This window comes from Lingula anatina, chromosome 6 (genome assembly GCF_051362555.1).
Source record: "Lingula anatina isolate TDL-2025a chromosome 6, LinAna3.0, whole genome shotgun sequence".
Classification (NCBI taxonomy): Eukaryota; Metazoa; Brachiopoda; class Lingulata; order Lingulida; family Lingulidae; genus Lingula; species Lingula anatina.
In genome coordinates this window covers 21600109-21624821 of record NC_141772.1, presented here as the reverse complement: position 1 = coordinate 21624821, position 24713 = coordinate 21600109, and the positions used below count along the sequence as shown (strand labels likewise).

The 24713-nt window shown below is 38.4% G+C and overlaps 1 protein-coding gene and 1 long non-coding RNA gene across 2 annotated transcripts in view; one reads left to right on the top strand and one right to left on the bottom strand.

Moving 5' to 3' along the window:
* LOC147761347 (uncharacterized) overlaps window positions 1–3142 on the bottom strand; it is an 8714-nt gene extending 5572 nt beyond the window's left edge. The window contains exon 1 of the long non-coding RNA XR_015334935.1: window positions 3016–3142. This is a non-coding gene — a long non-coding RNA (uncharacterized LOC147761347). The remainder of the gene's footprint in view (window positions 1–3015) is intronic.
* Window positions 2495–24713, top strand: LOC106175109 (chitin synthase chs-2). Its single transcript, XM_087014641.1, has 23 exons — window positions 2495–3216; window positions 6425–7366; window positions 7597–7746; window positions 10103–10286; window positions 11264–11412; window positions 11830–11944; window positions 14818–15023; window positions 15528–15695; window positions 15827–16082; window positions 16312–16427; window positions 17008–17128; window positions 17473–17583; window positions 18074–18220; window positions 18417–18492; window positions 18878–18966; window positions 19422–19525; window positions 20834–20902; window positions 21150–21266; window positions 21423–21546; window positions 22660–22713; window positions 23120–23278; window positions 23434–23577; window positions 23856–24713. Exons 1-23 carry the CDS (start codon window positions 2761–2763, stop codon window positions 24101–24103), a joined length of 4305 nt encoding a protein of 1434 aa, XP_086870767.1. The 5' UTR covers window positions 2495–2760; the 3' UTR covers window positions 24104–24713.

Genomic DNA, 24713 nt, shown 5'->3' with positions numbered 1-24713 from the left:
TATCAGCTGTCACAGTTTGTCACTGATATCACATGTTCTGTGCTAGTACAGTCCGGACTTTGGCCCCATCCTGGTTGTTTACAACATAACATTATTTTGCTGCTTTGATCGGGTGACAATTTCGAAGAACTTTAGATAACCTGTATTAAACTATGTGTGTGCACAACTGCATAGATAGCAGCAGGTAGCGTGGGAGCCGTCGACTAAGGGGAGGTTGGGCGCTGTGCCTATTTCTGCGGGTAAAATCAGTTAGGTCCCTTAGTATAAAAAATTTGGCATTTCATTCAATTTAAAGATAAATGCTATCTCAAATGCTTAGAGTGGTATCATAGTTCTAGCTTATTTTATGCTTATTCAATAGAAAAAGACCAGACAAAACTATTTAGGTTTAAAGTTGTCACGTAGAAGAAGTCCAGCATAATAACTAAAAAGATACTATGATGGGGACAATAAAGGCAATTTTTACACGTTAAAATGATGATCTAAATGCACATGGCTCGGTGTTAATTTTTTTTGAAGTGCCAATTGATAGTTAATTTGCTCTCCATCGCTCTCTCTCGGACCAGAAAACAATAATTGTGAATGTACCAATTTTCAAGAAATAAGAATTAAAATCATAATGCTTATATGTGCTTTGCCAGTGAAATTGAAGGCTGTGAAATAATCAGTTAAACTGGTATCTTTCCACAGTGACATTGAGGTTTCCATATCTGGTTGAAACTGGTTCATTTATCTCTGTAACCTGACTGACGTTTAATATTGTTTGCACAAGAAGTCTCAAGAGGAAAAAAAACATTGACTAGAAGTGTCACCCCTACTGAATCAATACTTTGGGGGAGATAAAGGACTGTAGAATGATTTGCTCCTGGTATCATTTTAATAACATCAAATTTCACAAAAGAAACGGTTCTGATTAATTAATTCACCCGAATCGATATTCTGACATTGCTTATATTCCGCCTCGTCAGGTTAATAACTTTGATTACTCTGATTCAGGGGGTGACACTTCCATTTTCCAGTGTGTGTATCTTTACATATACACTGCAGAGTGATCATCTGCCCCAACCAAACGGCATTTCGTTATTCGCTTCCTTCTTCCACCATATACCCGGTAGTAATACCCCCTCCCCAAATAAAAACACCCTGTAAAACATCTAACAACTGAATCCACATTTCTGTGGTTGTTTTCCATTGTAGGCCTAATCTTTAATAGAAAACAATAATTGACTTCATTTTGTTATTTTGTTGGTTTTTATGTACGAAAGACCCCAGTGTGTCCGGTGTGTCTGCAAGTGAAATATCAAGATTAATTATTGTTTCGCTATTGTCATTCACCTCCCTCTTGTAAAACAGTTCCCTTTACCTTGATTCATTGTTAAGTTTATCATACCATTATATCAATTACAACAGAATAATTTTTATAAATGATATTGAGCACTATTCCTTCTGTGAAGGAAAAACAAGTCATCTTTTAAAAAGTAGTTAAGCATAAACCTGTAACCTTCAAATATTAATTATACACACATATGGCCACACAAGTATAAAATAGTCACACCCATTGCTCAATGGAATAAAATATGTATTTTCAAACAAATAAATACGCATAAAAAGCGGAAGAAAAAATACTTTCATATTTTGTTGGTACATGTAATTATATGCGACCAGTCATTAACGGGGTATACATGTATAGTACGTGTATAAGGACACGTAAATAACATTTTGAAATAGCACCTACATTGAGACTTTCTTTGAAAGCAAGACACCCATTCTGAGATATTTTTTTCGTAAAATTAGCCCAAAGTACATATACTGGCATATATGACGTTTGTTAATACAATGAACAATTTCAAGTTTTAAGAGTGACATTTGCCATTTGTCCCCTGTCTGTCTGCTGTCTGTGTTAATATCTAAGACCCCATTCACGGAGATTAGATCGATCCCAACTAGATCGACCTAACTCCCTGGGGGTTCACGCTAAATAGCTGTCAGCCGAGCGGGCACGAAAGTTAATTACCCCCTTACAGCTTGTGGTATGCGGGACGGACATTTAAACCGGATTATCTGGCAGTAATCTAGTGAGACTCCCCACGGGGATAGATCGATCTAAAATCTCTGGGAATACGCCCTAAAAGATAATAAATCGCAGTCCTTTATGAAAAATTGCTACTTGTTTATGAAAGATAATAAATCGCAGTACTTTATGAAAATTACAATTGCCACTGGTATATAAAAGATAATAAAACGTCAGTGATGTACCCTTCAAGTGCCCCCCAGGGTTGTGTGGCTTACCCGTTATACTGTACTAAGCATATACCGGTAGGTCACTGTCCCCAACAAGTGTGAGTGTGTGAAGTGTAGTGAACATACCCCACATCATTTACATATAGAAATACTTGAAAAAAATACAAGTGCTGACCTCATCTTGACGTCATTAAAGCTCCCCGCCTTAAATAAAAGGAACAAGTATTTTTAATCTAAAGGACTTGTGCTAAAAGATAATTGTTGAGATTAGTGTTGACATCCCCGTTAAGCATCGAGCGTATTTCGCATTGAGCGCTTAACATAATTGCCTGTTTATTTATTTATTTATTGAAACGCGTAGGGGCGAGTTATGGAATCGAGACGCTTACACTCGGTCGCAATGCTGATTATTCAAAATAAACAGCATTATCAAGCCGGCCTTCATCTTCCCTTGTTTTGTGTGTCTATAACAGACAACTCGTAGCACACTGGCCGCGTGAAGTTTTGTGATTATTTTAAATGGAAATGGCGACAGCGCAGGAAGGTACTGCTCAACTAGGTGTCCCACCCCTAACCGTCATAGAAGAACATGGTCAGCGTGGAGAGATCAAAAAAGGGTCAACTTCTTTTTGCTACGGAGTGGTTAAGGCGGTGGTTGCAGTCTTCGTTTACCTCTCGTTACTTTTTTGCTTGGTCGCCAGCAAAATTTCCGTTTTAGTAATTTCACAAGATTTGACAGAAGGCAACGGCACTGAGAAGCAATTTCAGACCCACCTTGATGCGGACGGACGTCTGTCTATGTTGATGCTTCTGCTGATATTTTTAGTTCCTTATGTGGTGACATTTCTGTGGTGTCTCTGGTCGTCTGGGGTGCTGTTCACCATGGCGGGCTGGCTGTGCTGCCGGTGTTATTCCGAAGAGAACAACATGGACTTCGGCTTTAAACCATGGCCTACTCTCTTATCTTGCACCGTGGTAAGTAAAATATGCATCTTCAGTTTTTTTGTTTGCGAGCAGAATTTGATTGAAACTGTACAAAGCAAAAAAGACAAAATTGTCTGGAGACGTGCTTGTATAGCACGGTAAAGTATATAATTGAAAGTGTTTGTTTAAAGGGACTGATCTGTTTTGTTTTGTTATTCATACTGACGAAATTTTAAGTGTTCGATTTCCACACTTACTGAAAGGATACCTGCAGAATTAATACGAAGAGATGTTTGCCACCAGACAAGCATAGCGCCCAAAGATCATGCAGTGCTTTGATGAAAATGATACATTAATGCCAATGGTGTGGTTTCACAAGTTAATTTTATCTGTAGAATTTGGTCGAAACTTTTGGATCAACTTTTGGGTCTATTTAAGCTCAAGGTGGAAATATGATTTAATTCAACCTGAACAAGGAGGTAGTTGGCTCATACTAATTTTTTATTAAGATAGGTGTTAAATATTGCGCAATACCCGGGTACCCTGTGTTATAGGTAAGGTCAAATGTTGAATGTGCCGGTACGATATTGCTACAGGTTGTTGTTTACTATTCAAATATACATGTATACGAAGGTTTCCAAAACCGAAAAGGCCACGAATACCATAAGAAGGAAACCGGACATACGGAAAGTATACGGAAATTATATGAACATCGCCCTAGTGACCTTGGCTTAGTCATGTAGACTTAATTATCGTCCTATGCATCTAAATGAGATATATGAGCCCTGTGATATTTATTTTTTATCTCCGGATAGGTTATCGGATAGGTGGCAGAGAAATAGATATGTTTTAACTTTCGGGACTGTTTTACATTTAGCTGCAAATATGATACGGACACCGGTGATACGGGCGGCGAGCGGCAATGGCTGTTCATCGAAAAGTAAAACAACCCCGTATAGCAAGACAATCACGAGCTGCAGCGCGATCGCCGCAGGTCCATCCAAAAACTCCCGTAATCGAGCATGGGAATTGTACCATGGCGTATACGCTACAGCGTATCGCTACAGCCTACGGGCGTACGTTGGAAAAATATGTCAAAATGGCCAGCTTAAGCCTCGGTCACAACCGGCCGTGCGGGCTCTTACGGCCTGTTTGCGTCCAACTTTTGCGCATAATCTCACTTGCCGCGCAAGTTCTTCTTGCGAAATTTGGAGTTCGCAGACAGCCCGTAAGCACGTACAGAGGATGTTGGACATGTTCAAAAGATTCTACGAATAATCTGCCAACAGCGAGGCCGCAAACTAACTTGCTCCACTCGCAAGGAGTTCGCGAGAAGTATGCAAGTGAGTCGTGCGTGGTTTAAGACGCACGTCGTAAACAATAAATGAACAAGTGTCCTTTGCGTGTTGAGTACGACGCCCCCACGCCAGGAGTATAAAAGGCGTGCTCACGATGCACGCTCATGTCGCTACAAATAACGTCGCTTGTGCCTTGTGTACAACATTTCAAAAATTTCGAAATTTGATCAATCCACCTTTAATATGCCTCCAAAAGGCAAGGGAAATAAGCTAAGAGAACAGAAAACAATGGTCAATAATGGTCAATAGCAAGACAAACAGGTTGCAAGACAAACCCAAGAATTAGTACATCTCACCTTGCAATTAGCGTCCCTGCTTCTCACGTGGACCCTGCGACTCTCAAGGCAGACTTGCGCCTTTCCTCTACCTCTAAGAACTCCACAGCCTCCTAAAATTCGTACGTCCGGTTGTGACCGAGGCTTTAAAAAAATTGAACAGGCAACAGAGGTGCGCTTTGTTATAGCCACAACGTGGCTTCTCACGGACGCCGCACGAGAAGGGGCATTCGGGCATATATACGGGCAACGTATGAGTATTGCAAGGCAAATGTACCAAGGGGTAACCTACCTGTAGATTTTTTTCAATGTGGATTTTGTGTAATTGTAGTCGGGGACTGCATACAACTTTTAAATGTCAAAAGTCTGCGCGCACTATTGACACGCAGTCGTTTGCTTTACTTTCATCTATAGAACACTCCACGGGGTTGAACACCTAAGCCTCAGTCACAACCGGACGCACGAATTTCTTGATTTTGTGTTGCTTCCTGTGTACGTGGCACACATTCACCACTTACGAAGGAATGCAACGCACGGCGAAAGCAGTGCCCTTTTGTGTCAGTTTTGCTTCACACTTACCTCACACGTTTGTGGTAATGTACTCACGGCATGCATCAGTTTTGCTTCCTGTTCTCCCCTTCTTTCTTTTTCCTCCTCCCTTTTTTCTACTATGTATGCTTCTTTCTCTTGCCTTTTGGAGGCATAATAGAAACTAAATTGAGCACAAATTTGAAAATTTTGAAAATTGTTGTACACGTTACACAGTCGACGTTCATTGTAAAGACACGAGCGTACGTCGTGAGCACGCCTTTTATACACCATGCGAGGTGGTGACGCACGTGCGACGCATTCCCGGTGTGCTCTCGAATCTGTTCGTTAGTTGTGAGGGCGTGCGCCTTACTCAACACTTGGACACTTGCTCGTGTTTGCGACGTGCGTCTTGCACAACGCGCGTCTCTCTTGCTAACTCCGTGCGAGGGTAGCAAGTTACGCTTGCAGCCTCGATGTTTGCAGGCTATTCGTAGAATCTTTTGGACATGTCCAACATCCTCCGTACGTGCTTACGGGCTGTCCTCGAACTCGAAATTGCGTAAGATGGACTTGCGTGGGACGTGAGATTCTGCGCAAAATGTGGACGCAAACAGCCCGTAAGAGCCCGTACGGCAGGTTGTGACCGAGGCTTAAGACGAAAATACGCTGAGTTCAGTGATAACCTTAGCATGTGTACCAAATCGGCCGGTTTGATGTGCATCGAATTTTTTCAACAAATCGGGACATAAATCAGCACATGTGCTGTATTCCATGGGCAGAATTTGGACGAAAAAGGCCAAAGTATATTATTACTCTGATATAAAGCGTTCTTTGTATTAGGGAGACGAAATGTCAGGATAATCAATAAACCCAACGTACATGTAGTTTCGTCTTGGGAGTTCAAACACTTGCCTTCACACACAACATGTCACCTTACAAGTGCATGCCTTCGCCAAACTGGAACAAATCTTGCGAAACAGATAGATTTTTTTTCTTAAGTATATATCAATTTTTACATTGTATTATTCTTGCCTTCGTGCAACTGAAACAAATTTTCTTTCCGAAAATCTCCAAATGCGCCATTTCTCATTTCAGGGGTTTGTGTCAAGTGTTTTAGAAGTTGGTGGACTCTGGATTCTTGTCACCACTGTGTATACTCATGCGACAGGGATCACAAGCGTGCTGATGGGAACGTTCGCTTTCACAGCTTACAACGCCTGGAATATTCTTGACAACATGATGACGAGACGAAACAGATCCCCAAACCCCGACAGTAACAGTAGAAGTCGCTGTCCCGAGGAAAATGTTGCTACCATTTTGGCAATTGTAGCCTTCGTTTTGAACATCGTTGGGCTTGTGGTAATAACGGTGTATGCAATTATGGAAAAGTCTAGTACTTCTTTTGGTCAGCTGGGAACTCTGTCATGGTCAATTGCGGCGTCTGTTGCCTGTTTTTCTCTGGCCTGGTTCCCTGGAATTTTGAAATATCAATCAACAGCTTCTAGATCAGCCAACAAGTCTCGCAGCATGGCCAATTCTCCACGGTGGAAGGCTGGACTTTTAACAAACATGGAGAAGATAGTTTTGACGCCGCTGACTTTGTATTTGTTTGGGTTATATTACTCCCATGATGATGATTTCATCAGAGCTGTCTACGAAAATCAGGGTTATGCTTGGGTCATTGGGCTAAGAGAACACCGTCTCTTTTGGTACTTCATGACAAATGTTCTGACCAGTTTCAGCGCGTATGTCTTAACATGGTTGGCAACCGCACTGGACATTAGGTTTGTTTTAAGAAAGAGGCACATTTCTATGGCATTTGTTCCCATGGCGTTGGCGACCCCTCTGTCGGCATTTGTCGTTGGATTTTATCCAGTATGCAACGTGTTACTACCTGATTACCAGTGCGATCAACTTAGGACTGAATCTTCGACAGTGAATGCACTTGTCCTAGTCTGTCTCTTCGCTGCGAACTTTATCTCAGTCGGAGTGTGGCTAGCAATGAACGATGCACCAAAGATTTCAAAGGAAACTCGGGTATGCAAAATCCCTGACTTAAATATGTCATCAACTTTTTTCGTTTTGCACTTGGTGAGACAAGACCCAAACATTGATTCCTCATTTTGCCTAAGTGTTATATAAGAGCTCCCAAACTAGGTCTTAAATTCCTGTTCCAAATATATAGTTTTTCACTGATGGTCAATTCTCTCGTCTTTATTATTATTATTATTATTATTATTATTATTATTATTATTTGTTTTTGGCAGTTGTTCTGGCTCCCTACCTACAATGGGATTCTTACTGAGCAATGGTTATGGCTGAATAGAAGAACGGGAAAAAATGACCCACATTACAAACCTGTGTTCCTACAGAGAAAGGAATGCCAGATCTATATTTGTACTACAATGTATAATGAGGTATGACTTCATCGTGTCCATTTGCATGTGTCACAGGCCAGATCCAAATCCAGTCCAGTTACTAAGTGGACGATGCCAGATCCCAATAAGGATCTGTTCTAGGCCAGATCCCAATTGGGTGTTTTCATTTTAAAAACCAATATGAGCATGTTAATTGGCCAAGAAATTTGAAGGTGAGCTGCCAATTTGTTTGCGTGGCATGTAATTAAATTGCAGGTGTTATAAATCAGGGTATACCATATAAGAGGTCTGGCAAATGATATTTAGTTTAAAGAAACATCGAATAATGATGCATTTTAAAGACTATTGCATAGACATTTAAATATAAATCACCACACTTCCCTTATGACCAGTATACTCATGAGAAAATGGACGTTTTCCTGAATTTAAATGAAACATGGATAACTTTCCTTGTCACATCTTTAATGAAATTAACATTCCTTATCTATATGTCTTAATCATTCTAAATGCCTTTTCTTTACATACTTATGAATTAATTTTTTTTAAGTATCATAATCAGATTTTTTCAAACTACATAAAATGAATACGACTAAATCTTATTTGCCAGACCTGAAGTTAAATATGATACACCTTGACCTATGATACCTACAGTTTATTGATGCCACACAAACAAGCAACTCAACCTTTGGCTTATTATGGTTCTAACAATGCAGAGAGTCCATTACAGTCTGACTTAGACCAGACCCCAAATGAGACATGACCTAGTTCAATAGGTAACTGGCCTAGACTGGGAACTGGCCTGCTACACATAATATCAAAACAAAATTTAGGGCTGACATGATATGTATTTGTAGCAAAAATGTGTTTGCCTGGTAATTTCTTTTTTTTTCTTACCCGCACGAAAACGCAGTACATACTCCTGCGCAGCAGACTACTGCAATCATACTGCAAACATGCCTCAAATCTGCTTCGATTTGGGAACTAATTAGCATATTTGAAACATGCTTCTATCATGCTGCTAATCTACTGCATTAATGCTTTTCTCTGTACAAACCTTTCTACTTTTTGGAGTAGAATTGATGTAGGCTATACTGCATTTCTACTGCAAATATGCTCCACACCACTACTGCGTTAATGCTTCTTTGCTACTTCGATACTACTGCATTTTCTAACCGGTTAGAAACAGACAGGTGAATGCCAATTGCAGTGCAATAAGGAATTTGAACTCGAAAGCAGGAAGATAAATGAACGGTCTTTGTTAGGTATAAAATCATAATCATTACTTTTATAATTGCTATATTTCACGATGAAAAATTACCGAGTTCAATATTTTTTTTACTTAAATCAAATCCACTTTTCTGTAATTAAATGACCAGTAAATTATTGATAAAATGACCGTTTTCCTAAAATGTTTGTAAATGACACATTGATAACTTTACTTGTCACACGTTAAATGAAAATTAGCATTCCTTAACTAAATGTCTTAATCATTCTAAATGCCTTTTCTTTAAAAACGTTGCAAATACCTCGTTTTAACAAAAATGCTCCTTGGAGACGAGAGGGTTGGTAATAAGAATCAATTTTGGCTGCAGTGTAAATGGTAAAAAAGTCATCTTTCTTTAGGAAACTGGGGCCCGTTTCACGAAACAGTCGTTAGTTAGAATAACTAACTACTGAACTATCTCGCTAACGAGAAAGATTTTAGCGATTTTCGAGGGGTGTTTCACGAAGCAGTCGTTAACTCATCGCTATGTTCAGTCGTAAAGTTCGGTCGTTAGTTCTCTCGTTATACTGACCGCACTCTCGAAACAGTCTACCGGAAGTGAAACTCTTGCGTAAAAGTGTCACTAATAACTCTCCAATGTTTGGCGGCTGCAAATGCATAAGAACGTCTGCCTTGAGGTCGTCGAAAAGGATCTCCACCACCTTTTTTGCCGCTCTTTTTGTCACAGCCAGACGTAACCTCTCGTAAATTGCATCATCGTAAGTATATTCTTATAGATTCTGCCTCTGATGGTCGTGGTCTACGTCGTGGTCTAAGCAACCTTTCTATTTTACTCATTACGCATGCGTACGATTAAACTCTAGATTTAGCAACTGGTCTGACCGGTCGTTAAATACCCATGGTAACAATAACGAGAGAGAGAACTAGCGATAGCTTCGTGAAACGGCACTCATAACTAGCGAGAGGCTAACCACCGATCGCTAACTAACTACTGCTTCGTGAAACCGGCCCCTGTACATGATTTACTAGTAAAAAAAATCTCAGCTTCCTAAAGCTTGCACAATATCCAAAGGGATATTTATTGTTAACTTACAATTTACCAGTAGCTAGATGTGTTTAATGCTTTTCGTGTTAGCTCTGGTTTCTAACTGCACGTATATTTATATGTAGTCCGAAGAGGAGATGCGACAGCTACTGACATCCATCAAGAATGTGGTAGACAATAGGGATGAGAACTCTCCAAGATATCATTCACACATATGGCTGGACGGGGCGTTCGACACCAAAAGGAAGAAGTCCAAACACCTAAATGCAAATGCCCTGCATCTTTTGTCATTGATGAGAAGTGTCTTCGGTAAGCCCCTCAGAAGCGTCTTGTAGCTCTGACATTCGATTCTATGCATTAAGGTTTATATCAATAACAAGCGGTTTTACGTTCAGGAGGTTACGCACGCTGAAAACGTGTCAGTTTCTAAGTCCATTGGTAACTATCCTTTATGATCATAGCACCTAACATTTAACTATTGTACATTTTAGCTGTCAATATAAACTGTAATCATTGGTCGCATTCGGTGCATTCAGAACAATTTAATCCTCGGATTCGCTCGGCCCACTCGAAAGCTAGCCACATTCTCTCCTAATGGACATTGAATAGATACCCCGCAGGAATACGTGGAATGCTTTTAAATGAGTTGGCCATATTTGATCCGAGGATCTGTTAGTCCGCGGATCAATTTTGGTTGTGAATGCGGACATTGAGAACAGACCGTCCCTGGACTAACTGATCCGCCGACTAAATATGGCCGACCCCATTTAAAAGGAAGCAACCTAATACCCTGATTGTCTTTTCGCCTCCACACGCCCCATTAAACGGATAAAATCTTGGTTTTAAGGTTAAATTGCTAGGCCCCTACAGCGAAGGAACGTGTGAAGGCGGGGAGGCCATCAGGGGATTAGGTAGCTTCCTTTTAGGTGGGTCGGCAATATTTAGTCGGCGGATCAGTTAGTCCAGGGCTTCCTTTTTAGTGGTTCGGCCGTAGAAAGTCCGGGGATCCGTGAGTCCGCTGATCAAGTTGTCCTGAATGCGCTCATTATCATATACACACTGTGCTACGACAACTGAAAACAAAGACAGGTCGTTATAAGTATGACTGTGACTTAACTCCTAACACAACCCATCATGAGTACATCACAAAGACCGTGCACTTTATCCAGAAATGCGTCACGATGTTTCATTTCACAATGCCGCAACTTACCACTACCTCTCGCCAGGATTTAATTGATTCATTAACACTTATTTCTAAGGGGAAATGGGTTTACATTTTTTTCCAGGGGTAGAATTCGAAAGTAATCCTGAAAGGAACATTGGCTTCGAGAGGCACGATACTCCCTATGGACTTCAACTTGTGTGGGGATTTTTTGATCCCCACTCTGGACAATATTCAATGAGCGTTGTGTTACACTTGAAGGACAACCAGAAGGTGAAACCCCCTTTCTTGTGATTAAGTATAATGTTGTATACTCAACGATCAATTTATTTCAACAACACTATATTTGTAAGTCAACTAAAATGATTGACTAATTTTCTCCTCCGCTTGGTACAACTATATCTAATTGAAGCTGTCGTTTACAGGGGTGGATCCAGAGTTATTTTCTGACAGTCTTCCAAATTACCTTTGTCAAACCATTCTCCATTTTGACCGGCTTCCGACAGAAAAAACTAGATGGCCATCAATGTAAACTTGAAAAATCTGACCGACTTCTGGAAGACCCAGAAGACAGCCTATAGCCGCCCCTGGTCTATCCGTCCTTCATATTTGAGAATTTAATAATACCATCACTCTGCGCTGAACGAGTTCCTTCTTTTACAAATAAAACCCAAATGGTTGTTGTTGCAGGTGAAAAACAAGAAACGTTGGAGTCAGATCATGTACCTGTCGTATATCGTTGATTTATTGAGTAACAAGCCACGCGATGAAAGTGATAAAGCGATGCATGATGCATGGGAAGATCGTAAGTCTCCTCGACTAATATATATATATCACACGTTTTACAAACCCTATTCAATACGTGGACGGGTATGTATAACAGACCATAATACGTATATCTTATATATTTTTTCTACCGGCAGATACAGTATAATTTGTTTTGGCAAATAGCCTACCATTTAAAACTATCAATTGTACAGATGGGTGACAAAAGTATTGTACTATGTTTCTTGAAGTAAACAACAGCTGTTTGTTAGATTTTTCCGGTGGTAAATATTGAATGGCAATGTCAAGTTAGTATCTTTAAAAACAGGTTTACAGTCCAATGCTTTGCCCTTACACCTGCTTTTTGTCAGTATTTATCTTCTGTAGGATAGGCATGTGATCTCAGTATGGCCATCAGCCATCTGGATATAGACAGCTAAAGGTACAGCTATCTTCTTGGGCTGTGTTGGGCGAGGCTCTAAAGATACTTCGAATTAGAACATTTCTGTGCAAGGGGTGTTTCTATGTCACTTGGTTTCCAATCTTATTCCACAAATTTTTATTTGGAATTACATCTGGTAATCGGGCAGGCCAGTCCACCCTGTTGATGTAACGCCGGTGTACCATGAAAATCTGACTCCCCTAAAATGTGACTCCCCACTCAGATTTTCATAATGAAAATCTGGCTCCCCCTATGAAATTTTGACTCCCGAAAAAAAACGTTCATAAATCTCATTTAATTTGAGTAAATGACCATGATCTTGTAGTATGCATAATGGATGACACATTGGCACTTTTTGTTAGTTTGCAGGTGAAAATTTTCATGAAAAAATAAAAAAATTAAAGATTTGTATTTTACCACCCAAGGACTCCCCTATGAAAAAGCTATTTATTTGACACTTGATGATCATTTCAACATCTTTCCTTTTAGGTTACTTTATGAAGATTATATTATAAGTACTTGAAAGTTTGATGGTAAAAAATTGGGCGGAAAAAACACATTAAAAAATAAGAAAAATTAAGAATACAAAGCCTATGTATTCTTACACCCAGTGACTCCCCTATGAAAAAGCTATTTATTTGATATTTGTTGATCATTCTAACATATTTTCTTTGAGGATACTTTATGAGGAATATATTGAAAGTACTTGAAAGTTTCATGGTTAAAAAATTGGGTGAAAAAAATAAATTTAAAAAAAGCATGAAAAGTAAGAAAAATTAAGGATTTGTATTCTAACACCCAATGACTCCCCTATGAAAAACTATTTGATATTTGATGATCATTCTGACATCTTTTCTTTAAGGATCCTTTATGAAGAATATATTGGAAATATTTGAAAGTTTGAATGGTAAATTACTGGGTATGCTATATAAGAAGAATTCAGTAAAAAGGCGATGGAGCCAATTTCTTGAGTTAAAAATGTAGCGTTTTGACATGGAAGTGCAAGACCTACAGGTAGTAAGATGAATACTTGTTTTAAAAATATTCACCACAAATTTCACCACCAAACCTTCAAATAATAAAATGTACATCTCTGTGCAAACTATGTGGAAAGCAATGGTATGGTGACTGAATATAAAATAGGTCCTTTTCTTCATGGGAGCCCAAATCTCATGGGTATAAAAATGAGGATTTTCATGATTTCTTTTTCATTCTTTCACTCAGTATTTTATCATCAAACTTTTTAATATTTCCAATATATTTTTCATAAAGTATCCTAAAAGGAAAGGTGTTGAAATGATTATCAAATATTTAATAGATAGCTTTTTCAAAGGGGAGTTTTTGGGTGATAAAATGCACATTTTTAATTTTCTTATTTTTCATTTTTTTTTTTTTTTTTGGGGGGGGGGGTTCACCCTAAATTTTACCGTCAAAATTTCAAATATGTCCAATATAATCTTCATAAAGTAAATTTAAAGGAAAGATGTAGAAATGATCATCCAATATCAAATAAATAGCTTTTTCATAGGGGAGACAATGGGCGGTTAAGTGCACATTTTTTATTTTCTTATTTTTTCATGAATATATTCACCTGTAAAAAAGTGCCAATGTATCCTCCATTTTACATACTACAAGATCACAGTCATATACTCAAATAAAATAATATTTATGAAGCTTTGTGGAGGGGGAGTCAAATTTTCATGGGAGGGAGTCAGATTTTCATTATGTCTAGTGAGGCAATGCAAACTCGATCTGGCATACGAGTAGTAGATGATGATCCCTGTTATCATTTGTCCCCTCACAAGATGAAGATAGATTCGCCAGAAAATACAAAATAGCGCCAGTTCAGGCATTGCACTGGTTCTTGCAGCCCATGTAAATCTACTCCGTCTGTTTACCACGCTGATAAGGGGTTTCTTTTTTTCAACCCTGCTGTGAATTCCTGCAGCATGTAGCCTTCTTTGAACATTTCTTATGTCTTTATAAAACTGAAAATTGCGCGGCCATTGTAATATTAATTTGCTGCACGGTTCAAAATATCCTACCCTTTGATCACCAGTGCCCTCCAGCCTTCTGCATATCCCGCATTCTGGCCAGACACACCATATCTTGCGGCTATCTGGGATACATTTATACCCCTGAGAGATACATGTTCTTTCCTTTTTTCATCTGTGAGCTTCCGTTACTTCACAATGATAGAAATTGGCTCAAATTCACCACTGCAAAGCCAACAAAAAAGATGGTGCAATACTTTTGTCATCCCTCTGTACTGATATGCTTCTGTGGGATTCAGTTTGTCTGCTTCTCTGGATCATTCAAGCAGGTTTAGAGGATATTTTGTCATATCTTGCGGTGATACGGCGACAGAGAAAAATGATAAAACTTTTTTTATGAATTAATACATTATATCGATCATGTCTATATTTAATAGCACGCCTGCATATTACCTGTATTTTCATTCATTCGTTTAGGTCTAAAAAAGACCTTCATCCTTGCCACAGACGCAGATGTCAAGTTTACCTTGGATTCCGTGGAGGCGTTGTTTGACGTGTTTCTGCGAGACGACGACCATAGTGTCAGCGCCGTCTGTGGCCGCACTCATCCTTTGGGGTCCAAAGTCCAACCTATAGTGTCCTACCAGGTGTTCGACTATGCCATCGGCCATTGGCTGCAAAAAGTACATATAAAAGAGAGTTCAATCTGATAATGTCAAAATCATTGTAGCGTAGGCTAACTGAAAATTGGTCTGTGAAATACACTTACTAGTATCATATGAATAATACTTATCCCCATCTCGATATTGTTATTTTTACAGTTAATTTTACAGATTGTAATACGAATTACATTTCAGAAAATATATAGAAATAATTGAAGCTAATTTATTCAATACTTAATAAATAACCAAATTCGTATAAAACGGAAAGAGTATTTCACATCAGATTAAAAACGAAATGCTATAAGACCGATAGACTAAATTACTAAGTTTTTGCGAAATATATATTTTCCCGTGAAAGTTTGAAGTCTACTTTTGTGTTGAGGGAATTAAAATGTGACATGATTTATCACTTTCTTTCTTACCTCACCTTTATACGTTGGACATGCATTTACATGTTGGGTTACGTCGCCAAAATGTAACGTATTAAATAATCTTGATTAAATACGGATAAGACCAATGTTTCAGGTCGCCAACCATGTACTTGGCAGTGTGCTGTGCGCTCCTGGTTGCTTCACCATGTATCGCACGTCCGTTCTTAAACGCACAATGGCGGAGTACGCCAGTGACGCCAAGACTGGCTTCGAGTTCTTGTACAAAGACATGGGGGAAGACAGATGGCTGTGTACTCTTTTGGTAAGCGGACCATTTTTGGACTATTATATGCAATGCTTTCTGCTGCGGGGTGTGGGATCATTTCCCTCCCCAGTGAATCATTTTACAATGTTTAACAGCTTAATGTTTATATACTATGTTTTTTGTTTCAGGTTAAGAACCGAAGCGGGATAGAGTATTGTGCAGTGGCAGAGGACAAAACGTTCTGTCCGGAGACGTTTGGTGAATTCTTCAAACAGCGTAGACGCTGGATCGTATCCACGATGGCAAACATGTGGCTTCTCCTGAAATCTGCCGAGGATTTGGTGACGTCAAGTGAAAGGATCACGTACCCTTTCATGATATACCAGTTTTTTCTACTGGTTTCGTCGTTGATTGGTCCAGCCACCGTTATTTTGGTTATATCTGGTATATATATATATATATATATATATATATATATATATATCAGCACACGCAGAGATTTCACTTTCTCTCTCTCTCTTTCGGTCTTTTCTTTCTCTCTCTTCCAACCGTTTCCACCCCCTCGGGAATATTTTTAAATTTACTTACAGTATCACAACAAACTATATCCAACTATTATTTTTATCCAATTCAAATAGACCTATAAGACGACACTTTCCTTTTTTACTTGCAGGCGGTTTGGAGTACGCATTTGGAATAAACGACATCGCCATATCCTTGGTGTTGGTGGTCGTTGCTCTCTTGTTCCTCAGTATTTGCATGTACACCTCAAATGAAACACAGATTAATGTGAGTGATACGTTTTACCAAGGCAACCAAGTTCGTACATGTACGCTTACTCGTACCCGTATTTTATAATTAAACACAAATTGTACAGACCCTAGCCTGACTGGTTTGACAGAAATGGTGGCCCGCTAGGAACCAGAGTCCGTTCCCCATTATACTTACCCCGTATACAGGTACTAACCCCAAAACTGCGACTAACCTGCACTGATCATTTTCGAGTCCTGGGATCCGTATCTCGAAAGGTTCGCTATGTTGCGCACGTGCTAAAGTGTCTCCATTCCATGGCCCCGTATCTCGAAATAGAATCGGTTATGGAATCGAGACACTTGCGCACGTGCGCAACATAGCGAACCTTTCGAGATACGGAGCCCTGACCTCCATTCCTAGGACTACCAATCCTGTTACTCCGGCACACGTACAGTCAAGTTAAATTATAATAAACCAAATACGCTTTTGCATACTGTTTTCGACAGGGGGCGGGCGGGGGGGGGGGAGAAAGGGAAACTTACATGTTTGAACCTTCTGCATGCTGTCAGAACCACCATATTGGACATCCATACCAAATGTGTTTTTGCATCACCAGGTAGCAATAGGTGCCAGTGCAATTTTTGCTATCGTAATGGCGGTGACGTTCATTGGTACCATACGGCAGGTGGTGCAGGACTTCAGTACCTTTAACCTAACATATATTTCCTCTCAAATAAGTAAGTAGTTACATATAATCAATGAACAGTGATCAAACAACAGATCCAAATTAACTAAATTGTGTGATGTTTTTTTTTAATTAATTATACATTTTTTTCATATTGATCAATGCAATGACTATACAGTACATACATTAATCTCCCTTAGCAAAATGAAAAGTAAGCGGCAGCGAGTTTGCGGGAGTTTGTTAGAGAAATATGCAATAACATTGCAGCAGATGTGCTGCAAATTTCCAAGAAGGAATTGCAATTTGAAGCAATATTGCAGAAAATTTGCTGCAAAATTTGCAGCAGGCCCTATTTTGGCTGAAAGTCACGGGTAGAAGTTTTACATAATTTTTCAGGTGTGACTGAATTGCCGGTTCCGGTTAGTTCGCTTTACGTCTGTGCAGTAGCTGGGATGTTTGTGATAACAGCATTATTGCATCCGACGGAGTTCACGTGTCTTTTCCATGGTAAGGGTACCACAAAACTTACAACAGCAGGTCTAAGGGTCAATGCAACGCACTTCACTTGCTTAAAATTAACTCTGGAGGTATACTTTTTTAACCCCCTGCCAACTACAAAATAAAAGAGTAAGGGAAGAACAAAAAAAAAACGAAACGAACAAAACAAGACGATATTTTCTCCCTGTGCCCTTCATATGCTCACATATTATAATGATATTATCCTCATTCCCTTTTCACCTTTTAACCCTTGTGTTTATTCTTCTCCTTTTACAAAGTATTGGATACGTAAGTGATGTAAAAAAAAAAACATTGTGCTTATTGATATTTTAGTGTCTGTGTTTTCATCTCTAATTTTTGTAAAATAATACTGATTCAAATAAAGGACAACGGCACCTGCTCTGTATCGGTGCTGTTAACAATTGTGTTTGCTGATCTAGTGGCGACAACTATATTAGTTACATGTTTCACCCTAAATTAATACGTTTGCATTTTTAAGGTATCACATACCTGTTCTTTCTACCGGCTGGCTTTCTCTTCCTCACTATCTACAGTATATGTAACATTACGGATCAGAGCTGGGGTATGTACAGGTACCATATACAGTGTATCTACAGTATATGTAACATAACGGATCAGAGCTGGGGTTAGTACAGGTACCATATACAATGTACCTCAACAGATTTTCTTGTTTGACTGTTGTGCGGTAACTTCCAGTTAGATATGGTAAATATTTGTTTAACTTATCTTTCCGAATTTCATTTTAACAAATACACACCTTTGCGTAAAGATTTATAATTTTGAGATTCATCAAAATTATTAATATTGTCGTGTTGCTGCAGGGACTAGGGAAGCAAAGACATCTGGTCAAGAGAAAAGCGCTCTTCAGGAAATATGGGACCGAGTACAAGGGACGTGGTATGTCTTAAAAAACTAAACAAATAATATTCCGTTCCAATTTTGTGAGAGTTGCTGATAACGTTTGGAACATTTCAATAATTTGTTATTGATTTAGGTTTTTTCTCGTTGCAGTTAATCACTGTTTTTTTAGTACTTTGAAAATAAGATGTAAGAAACTACAACTGTAACCTGATGCACTTTATTTACAACTGCCTAATAGCTTATTGTCTAAAGCCATGCCAACCAGTGCCAATGATCTTAATGACTTCAGATTCAGTGTTTAAAATATATCAATAACGAATCGGAGACTTAGGCTCCTTAAGTTAGTACCCGTGGTTTATTATATCACCCCTCGACTCAATTTGTTTGTTGTGATTAAGTTCCACTTGATACATTTTTGTAGTTGCCCAGCTCAGAAAAATACACCCGAATTTGGCAACGTAGAGATGATCACGAATCTACCAGACGAAGCAAATGATACATCGGCAGGCGGTGAGTAAACCAAAAATAGTAAACACATTAACAGTGAATGTTATTTTATAATGAGCCCTCGCAGTACTGGTTTTTACTGGTCAGTGATACCAATAAAGGAGCTTTATGTGGCACAAGGCATACGAACGCCTCTTCGTATAGCATTAAAACTAGACGTGTAATTAATTAGGAATATTTTACTCAGGTGGAGTGGGATAAGTCAATTGAGTTAAGAGTAAAGAACGAAATATACTAGTAAGGCTCATTTCGATGATTCAGGTCATCAGAAAAGGATGGCTGCATGGTATTAGGCATTAAGGTGTAAGTATGGTCAACACAATCAAAATCCCATTCGTGAGGTTTTTCAAGCTGTGTGCCGTACGTCAAATCAACCACAAAGTACGAATCGGTTTAAAACAAATTTTATGGGTATTCATCAGTGCAGTCTGTTGGATTATGGCGTGTTATAATTTTAGGCTCTGTAGAAGAGGAACAAGAAGGCGCCAGAGAAGATAGATGCCATGACGCCATTTCAGTGAAAAATTGGTTGTCTGCAAGGTTTCTTCAGAACGAAATCAAGGTATCGTTGAACCCTGATGGTCAGCTGCTGAGTAACCACATCCTGAATATATCGACACATAAATACAGGCTTGACATTAAATATGGAATACTTTTCCGAATTTTTTAATTAAATTATTCCATTTTTCTGACTGATAAATGAAATTGAGGCTTAAAAGCTGTTTTAGTAACTTAAATTGAAATCGCCATGGAAGCATTCATTGCTGATTCCAAGTCATACGACAACCATTAAAAGTGATATTTTGGGATATCCATATTATCCAAATTGTCATCTGTAAAACTGTTACACGCCCCACAAAGAACCTCATGTCAGTGTCTAGTCATAGTAACGGTCGGGTGTGTGTCTGACCTCACATGGCTGCTACTAGGCCTCTCAAGCGGCAAGGCAATCCTTGGAAATGATTTTTAGACATCCCAGATATCGCTCAAAAACTGTTCAATTTGGTTGCGTTTTGTTGTATGATAAGTAGGTTGTTGATTCGGCGAGTAATTACCTAACAACATATTGTCTACGTATTTTAAATCTGGCGATCTTGAAGACCAGGGTAGCTGCTCATTTACTTGGTTATGTAAGCTATCTGCGATTAAAAGTGCTCTGTTTGAACCGGCATTTTCACAGTGTGCCCTAAAATTGTTCCTAAGGTACCCCTGTCAAATGGTAGTCAAGTGGTTCCCAGATTATTCCTGTATTTTATGTGGTCCAGGTTGTTCTCGATAACTATCATTGGTGTCTTGGCACCAATGGGTTATCTGCTCCAAATACTGGTGCTGTTATTGACCCTAGTCACTTTTGACGCGGCACACGCTTCGTCGTAAGCCTAATCAGGATGTCTGTAAAATCTACTTTGGCGGTGCAGGTAAAATCAATAAAGAAAACCACGTATTTTCAGTGTTCTATCCAGAGTTGTGCAATGCAGCAGTGCTACAGCCATGGTGTAGTCAGTTAATTGGTAGCGACACGCCTGCCTACACACTTTTCCAATTACATATTTTGTGTGAGATCTGAGCGTTAAATAAAAGCATTTCAACCTGGGTATAACTCTGAAAGTAAAATTTCATATTATAAATGTCAAGTTTGTATTTTGGCACTTGTATTTGTGCATTATATTGAAGTTATTTTTAACAATAACACAAAAAACAATACCTCTTATAAGCTCCAACAAGATTTTACCTAATAATTTAAATTCATTTTTTAAAAGTGATGAAAAGCTGATTTTTTAAAAATTATTATAAAAGACGCCTTTTGCTTAGAAGTGCTTTGAGTGTTTTATTTTAATTTTATTATCATTATTTCAAACTTGTTTTATAGGCTTGTGAGGACAATTTTAAAAAACTTGGCTATGACGACACCACTTTTATTGCTGGGATGAGCAAAGAGGTATATTTTTAAATGTCATATGATAGAACTGCAGATGATTTACGATCGCCCCAGGAATTAAACAATGCTAACATTACATGAAGAATATGTGGTAGGCCTACAGTCCATCTCAAGTCAATTAAATACAAATACAAGCTACAATGATCTTATGTCAGACTGATTTGTTGTTATCAATAGATAGCATAAAAATGTAGATTCCTAGCCCACACATGGTCCTCGACAAACTTTTTTCTTTTATCTTTTTCAGGAAATTCGCCAAGTCGGTATAATCAGCAGGGACCACGTTAACCTGGTACACGCTGAGGTACAAAAACTTCCCGCCTTTCAAATAGATCCACAGGTACCAACAGACACTGCAGCAAAGGTGAGGGTGTATTAAACTTTATTGTAAATATGTGCTGTGGATAAATCTGCTTTTTTATCGAGGAGAATAGGAATAACATACAGGATACATTTAATCCATTGTCTAATTTCCTTATTGATGTAAGCACGCCTTTGAAATAATGGATTTACACTTCAGGAAAGGTGGATTACCTCCATTGGCCTTGTAAGATACAGGAAAGCACTACTAGACAACTTTGATGACTTGATGACCACTACAGACAAAGATCAACTGAGGATTAAATATGGAATTCACAAACCAGGTAGATATTATTGTAATACCTGAACAGTGTGCTACTACAGTCATTGGTCCGACGCCTGTGGTCAGTAAAATTCCGTGCAGACCAGGTTTTCAGAATGTGTAATTTTAGTGGTCCAACATGACTAGTATATTTTTTTCGATGAAAATAACCTTAAAGGCATAATAACTCTTCATATGAGATCTATATTTCATAATAAAAACATTGTGAATAACTCATAGAAATATAATATATTCTGTTTTACCACAAAAACAGCAGTTATAGCTATTATTCTGATATCTGAGCTTGTCTTTAGACGATGTAAGCTCCATTGATGGCTATACTATGTTAAAATCTCTTAAGAGATTTTAACAAAAAACCAAACATTTAGAAAAAAAACCAGGGACTAACTTTGAATGTAATGGATTCATTAACCATTGGTAAGTATGAGAAAATTGTTGTTCACTCCAGGAAAATTCATTTTTTGGCCAAAACAAAGAGTTATTATCACTTTAATCCACAGTTTTCCATAGATATTTATGAGTTTGTCTCCAATAGTGAAGTTTTTCAGAAAGATTGACAAAATAAAGTTTTTTAAGAAAACTATGTTAATGTGTAATAGGTTGAAAATTAAGTTCTGATTGACATGTTTGTTTGGACCACTGATTTGTAATGCAAACCAAAAGATTTTAGAAAATTGGTGGTCCGAATGGCCAGTAAAATGAAACGTTTACGGTACAGATTTTACCTGCGTTCTTAACCAATGTTTGTGTGTAGGCATGTTCATCTCCCCGATTCAAGATTTAAAAAAAAATGCAGGACAGGGAACAGTGTCAGCATTTTCCTTTCTCCCAGTCGACGAGCAGTCTCTAATTTTTCCGTCAGTCAGCTACTGGATGATTTCCATAAGCAATGCATATAGCCTAATTGCATAAATTGTAGACCTACAACAGCCCCCCCCTCCCCTCCCCCCCCCCCCCCCCCCCCAAGCCATTTTTCTCAGTTCACGGTAATTGACGTGCTTGTGTGCGTAAGTTTTCATGTTGTCTTTTAAATGCAGTACAAAACGTATAATTTAGTAAGTGCATGTTTTTCTGTTTTTGCATTATAACTTGACGCCATTTTGTCTCATACCAGGTCACTTGAAGCGCCTGTACAAGTCCATCCAGCAGCTTCGACCGGCTACTCTTGGTAAGACCACATGGGTGACTGTCTCAATTATGACTCCATCATCTATTGTATTTATACACAGATTAAATTACGGTCATATATCTCTTGGTGGAATTTTTAATGTTCTACTAACTAATTTATGTTATTGTGTTCATGAAACATGAAACTTTTCTTCACACATGGCAATCCTAAATAGATATAATGTGTACATTGAGTATATGCGTGTGTGTGTGTGTGTGTGTGTTTGTGTGTGTGTGTTTACGATGGATGTTCTCTAGTGTAATATTGCATCTAAATCATATTCATCAGTGAATTATTCATTCTTATCAGCACGTCACCAGGTAATTATTATTGCATACAATCGAAACTCAAAAGGAACCTAGGTAGTGACTGGATTATATAGATTCCACTTCTTCTGCTTTTGTAGATGAAGCAAGCTTGATGAAGGTCCGAGAAAAATTGAAAAGATGCAAGTCTTATACACTCACCCCAGAAGTGAGAAGAGAGAAAGAATTTTGGAAAAATCTTATTGATAAGCGCTTGAAACCTTCCGCAGTATTCAAGGAAAAGGAGGACGCACTTAAAAGTAAATGGTCCCATGAGTAAATATTTTTTCTTAATCCTTAATTTAACCTAATATCTAATTACTACCTATTTAAACGAATTAAATGATTAAATTTTATAAACCATGTAGAACATAACAGTGTCGCTCCCATGGCAAACATTTTGATTATTTACTAGATGAGCTGTTAGATCTCCGCAAGACGGCACTGATGTGGTTTGCGGTAGTAAACACGTTGTGGCTCACAATATTCCTCACCCTTGGTAACTTGGGTACAGACCCAGAAAAACCCGACCTCCAACTTTTTGGGAATAATCCATTAGGTAATATGAGGTTCCTATATTTTCCATTTTATATCAAATGTGGGCCTACATACTACTGGGTTGTTAAGTGTCGTATGATTACAAAATGCACGATATTTTCATCGTAACGACTACATATTAGATATTGTTCTCTTTTATTTTTCTATTTTTCCTAGGAAATTGATTTACCCAAATTACATCCTTGCATATTATACATTTATTTTAGTAACCCATGATCTTATTCTTGACTGAAAATTACATGTACACATTAATTTATTCAATGACATATCTTATTACAGGTCTAGTGTTTCTGTTCATCTTCTGCTTCCTGCTTATCGTACAGTTCCTGGCCATGCTGTGCCATCGACTGCTGACCTTCGTCCATTTGTTGGCGCGTGCGACCTTGGGTGAAGGGAATGGCGTTTGCTGTTGCCCAAAACTAAGTCGCAACGTATCCAGTGGAGGAAATGGCGTTTGCTGTTGCCAAAGAACAGGCGATCCAGAACAGCCATACCAAACCTTAAGGGATATTGCCAGTATAAATTAGCAAACATAGTGGCATTTTCACTTCCTTTTCTACAATTTGTTCAGGAAGATTCTTTATTTGACGCTTATATCGAATATGGTTTTTTATATCAATCACAATGACGATCAGCAGACGTTAAGTATTGGATTAAATGAAATGGCCACTAACATAATCGCATATTAAATGCCATGTTTCTTGCGATTTGTGTTCCCACTTTTTTCATATTACACGTCAGTTAAATGACTATATTCTTTTGATAAATACATATCTAATATGTCTTATTAGATAACATAATTTTGAAGAATGTAGACTTTATACATATTTTATTTTCTACTGGAATTTTTTCATGTGTGCATGTTCCTCAAAATCGTAGAGCGGCAAAATTTGACCTTGGCAACATCGTAACTTTGGCCACTATTCCTCAACAAGAGAGTGTGTGGGAAATATCGGTTAAAGTATTTTCCAATCAATATTGGAGGTACATCATATATTTGTCTTTGCATGGAAACAAATGTTTCAGTTGTATTTAGACTTTTAAACGAAGTTGTACACAAGCCCGGGTTTGATGATGCATGTTTTTTTTTCTTTTCCTTAAAATAATAACAATAAATAAAATAAGGATTTGACGACC

Excerpts from the sequence above, each read along its gene's own strand:
- LOC106175109 (XM_087014641.1), top strand. The coding sequence starts at position 2,761 with ATGGAAATGGCGACAGCGCAGGAAGGTACTGCTCAACTAGGTGTCCCA. Across the intron at positions 18,221-18,416 it reads CATAACGGATCAGAGCTGGG|GGACTAGGGAAGCAAAGACA; the intron begins GTTAGTACAGGT and ends GTGTTGCTGCAG. Across the intron at positions 18,493-18,877 it reads GACCGAGTACAAGGGACGTG|TTGCCCAGCTCAGAAAAATA; the intron begins GTATGTCTTAAA and ends ACATTTTTGTAG.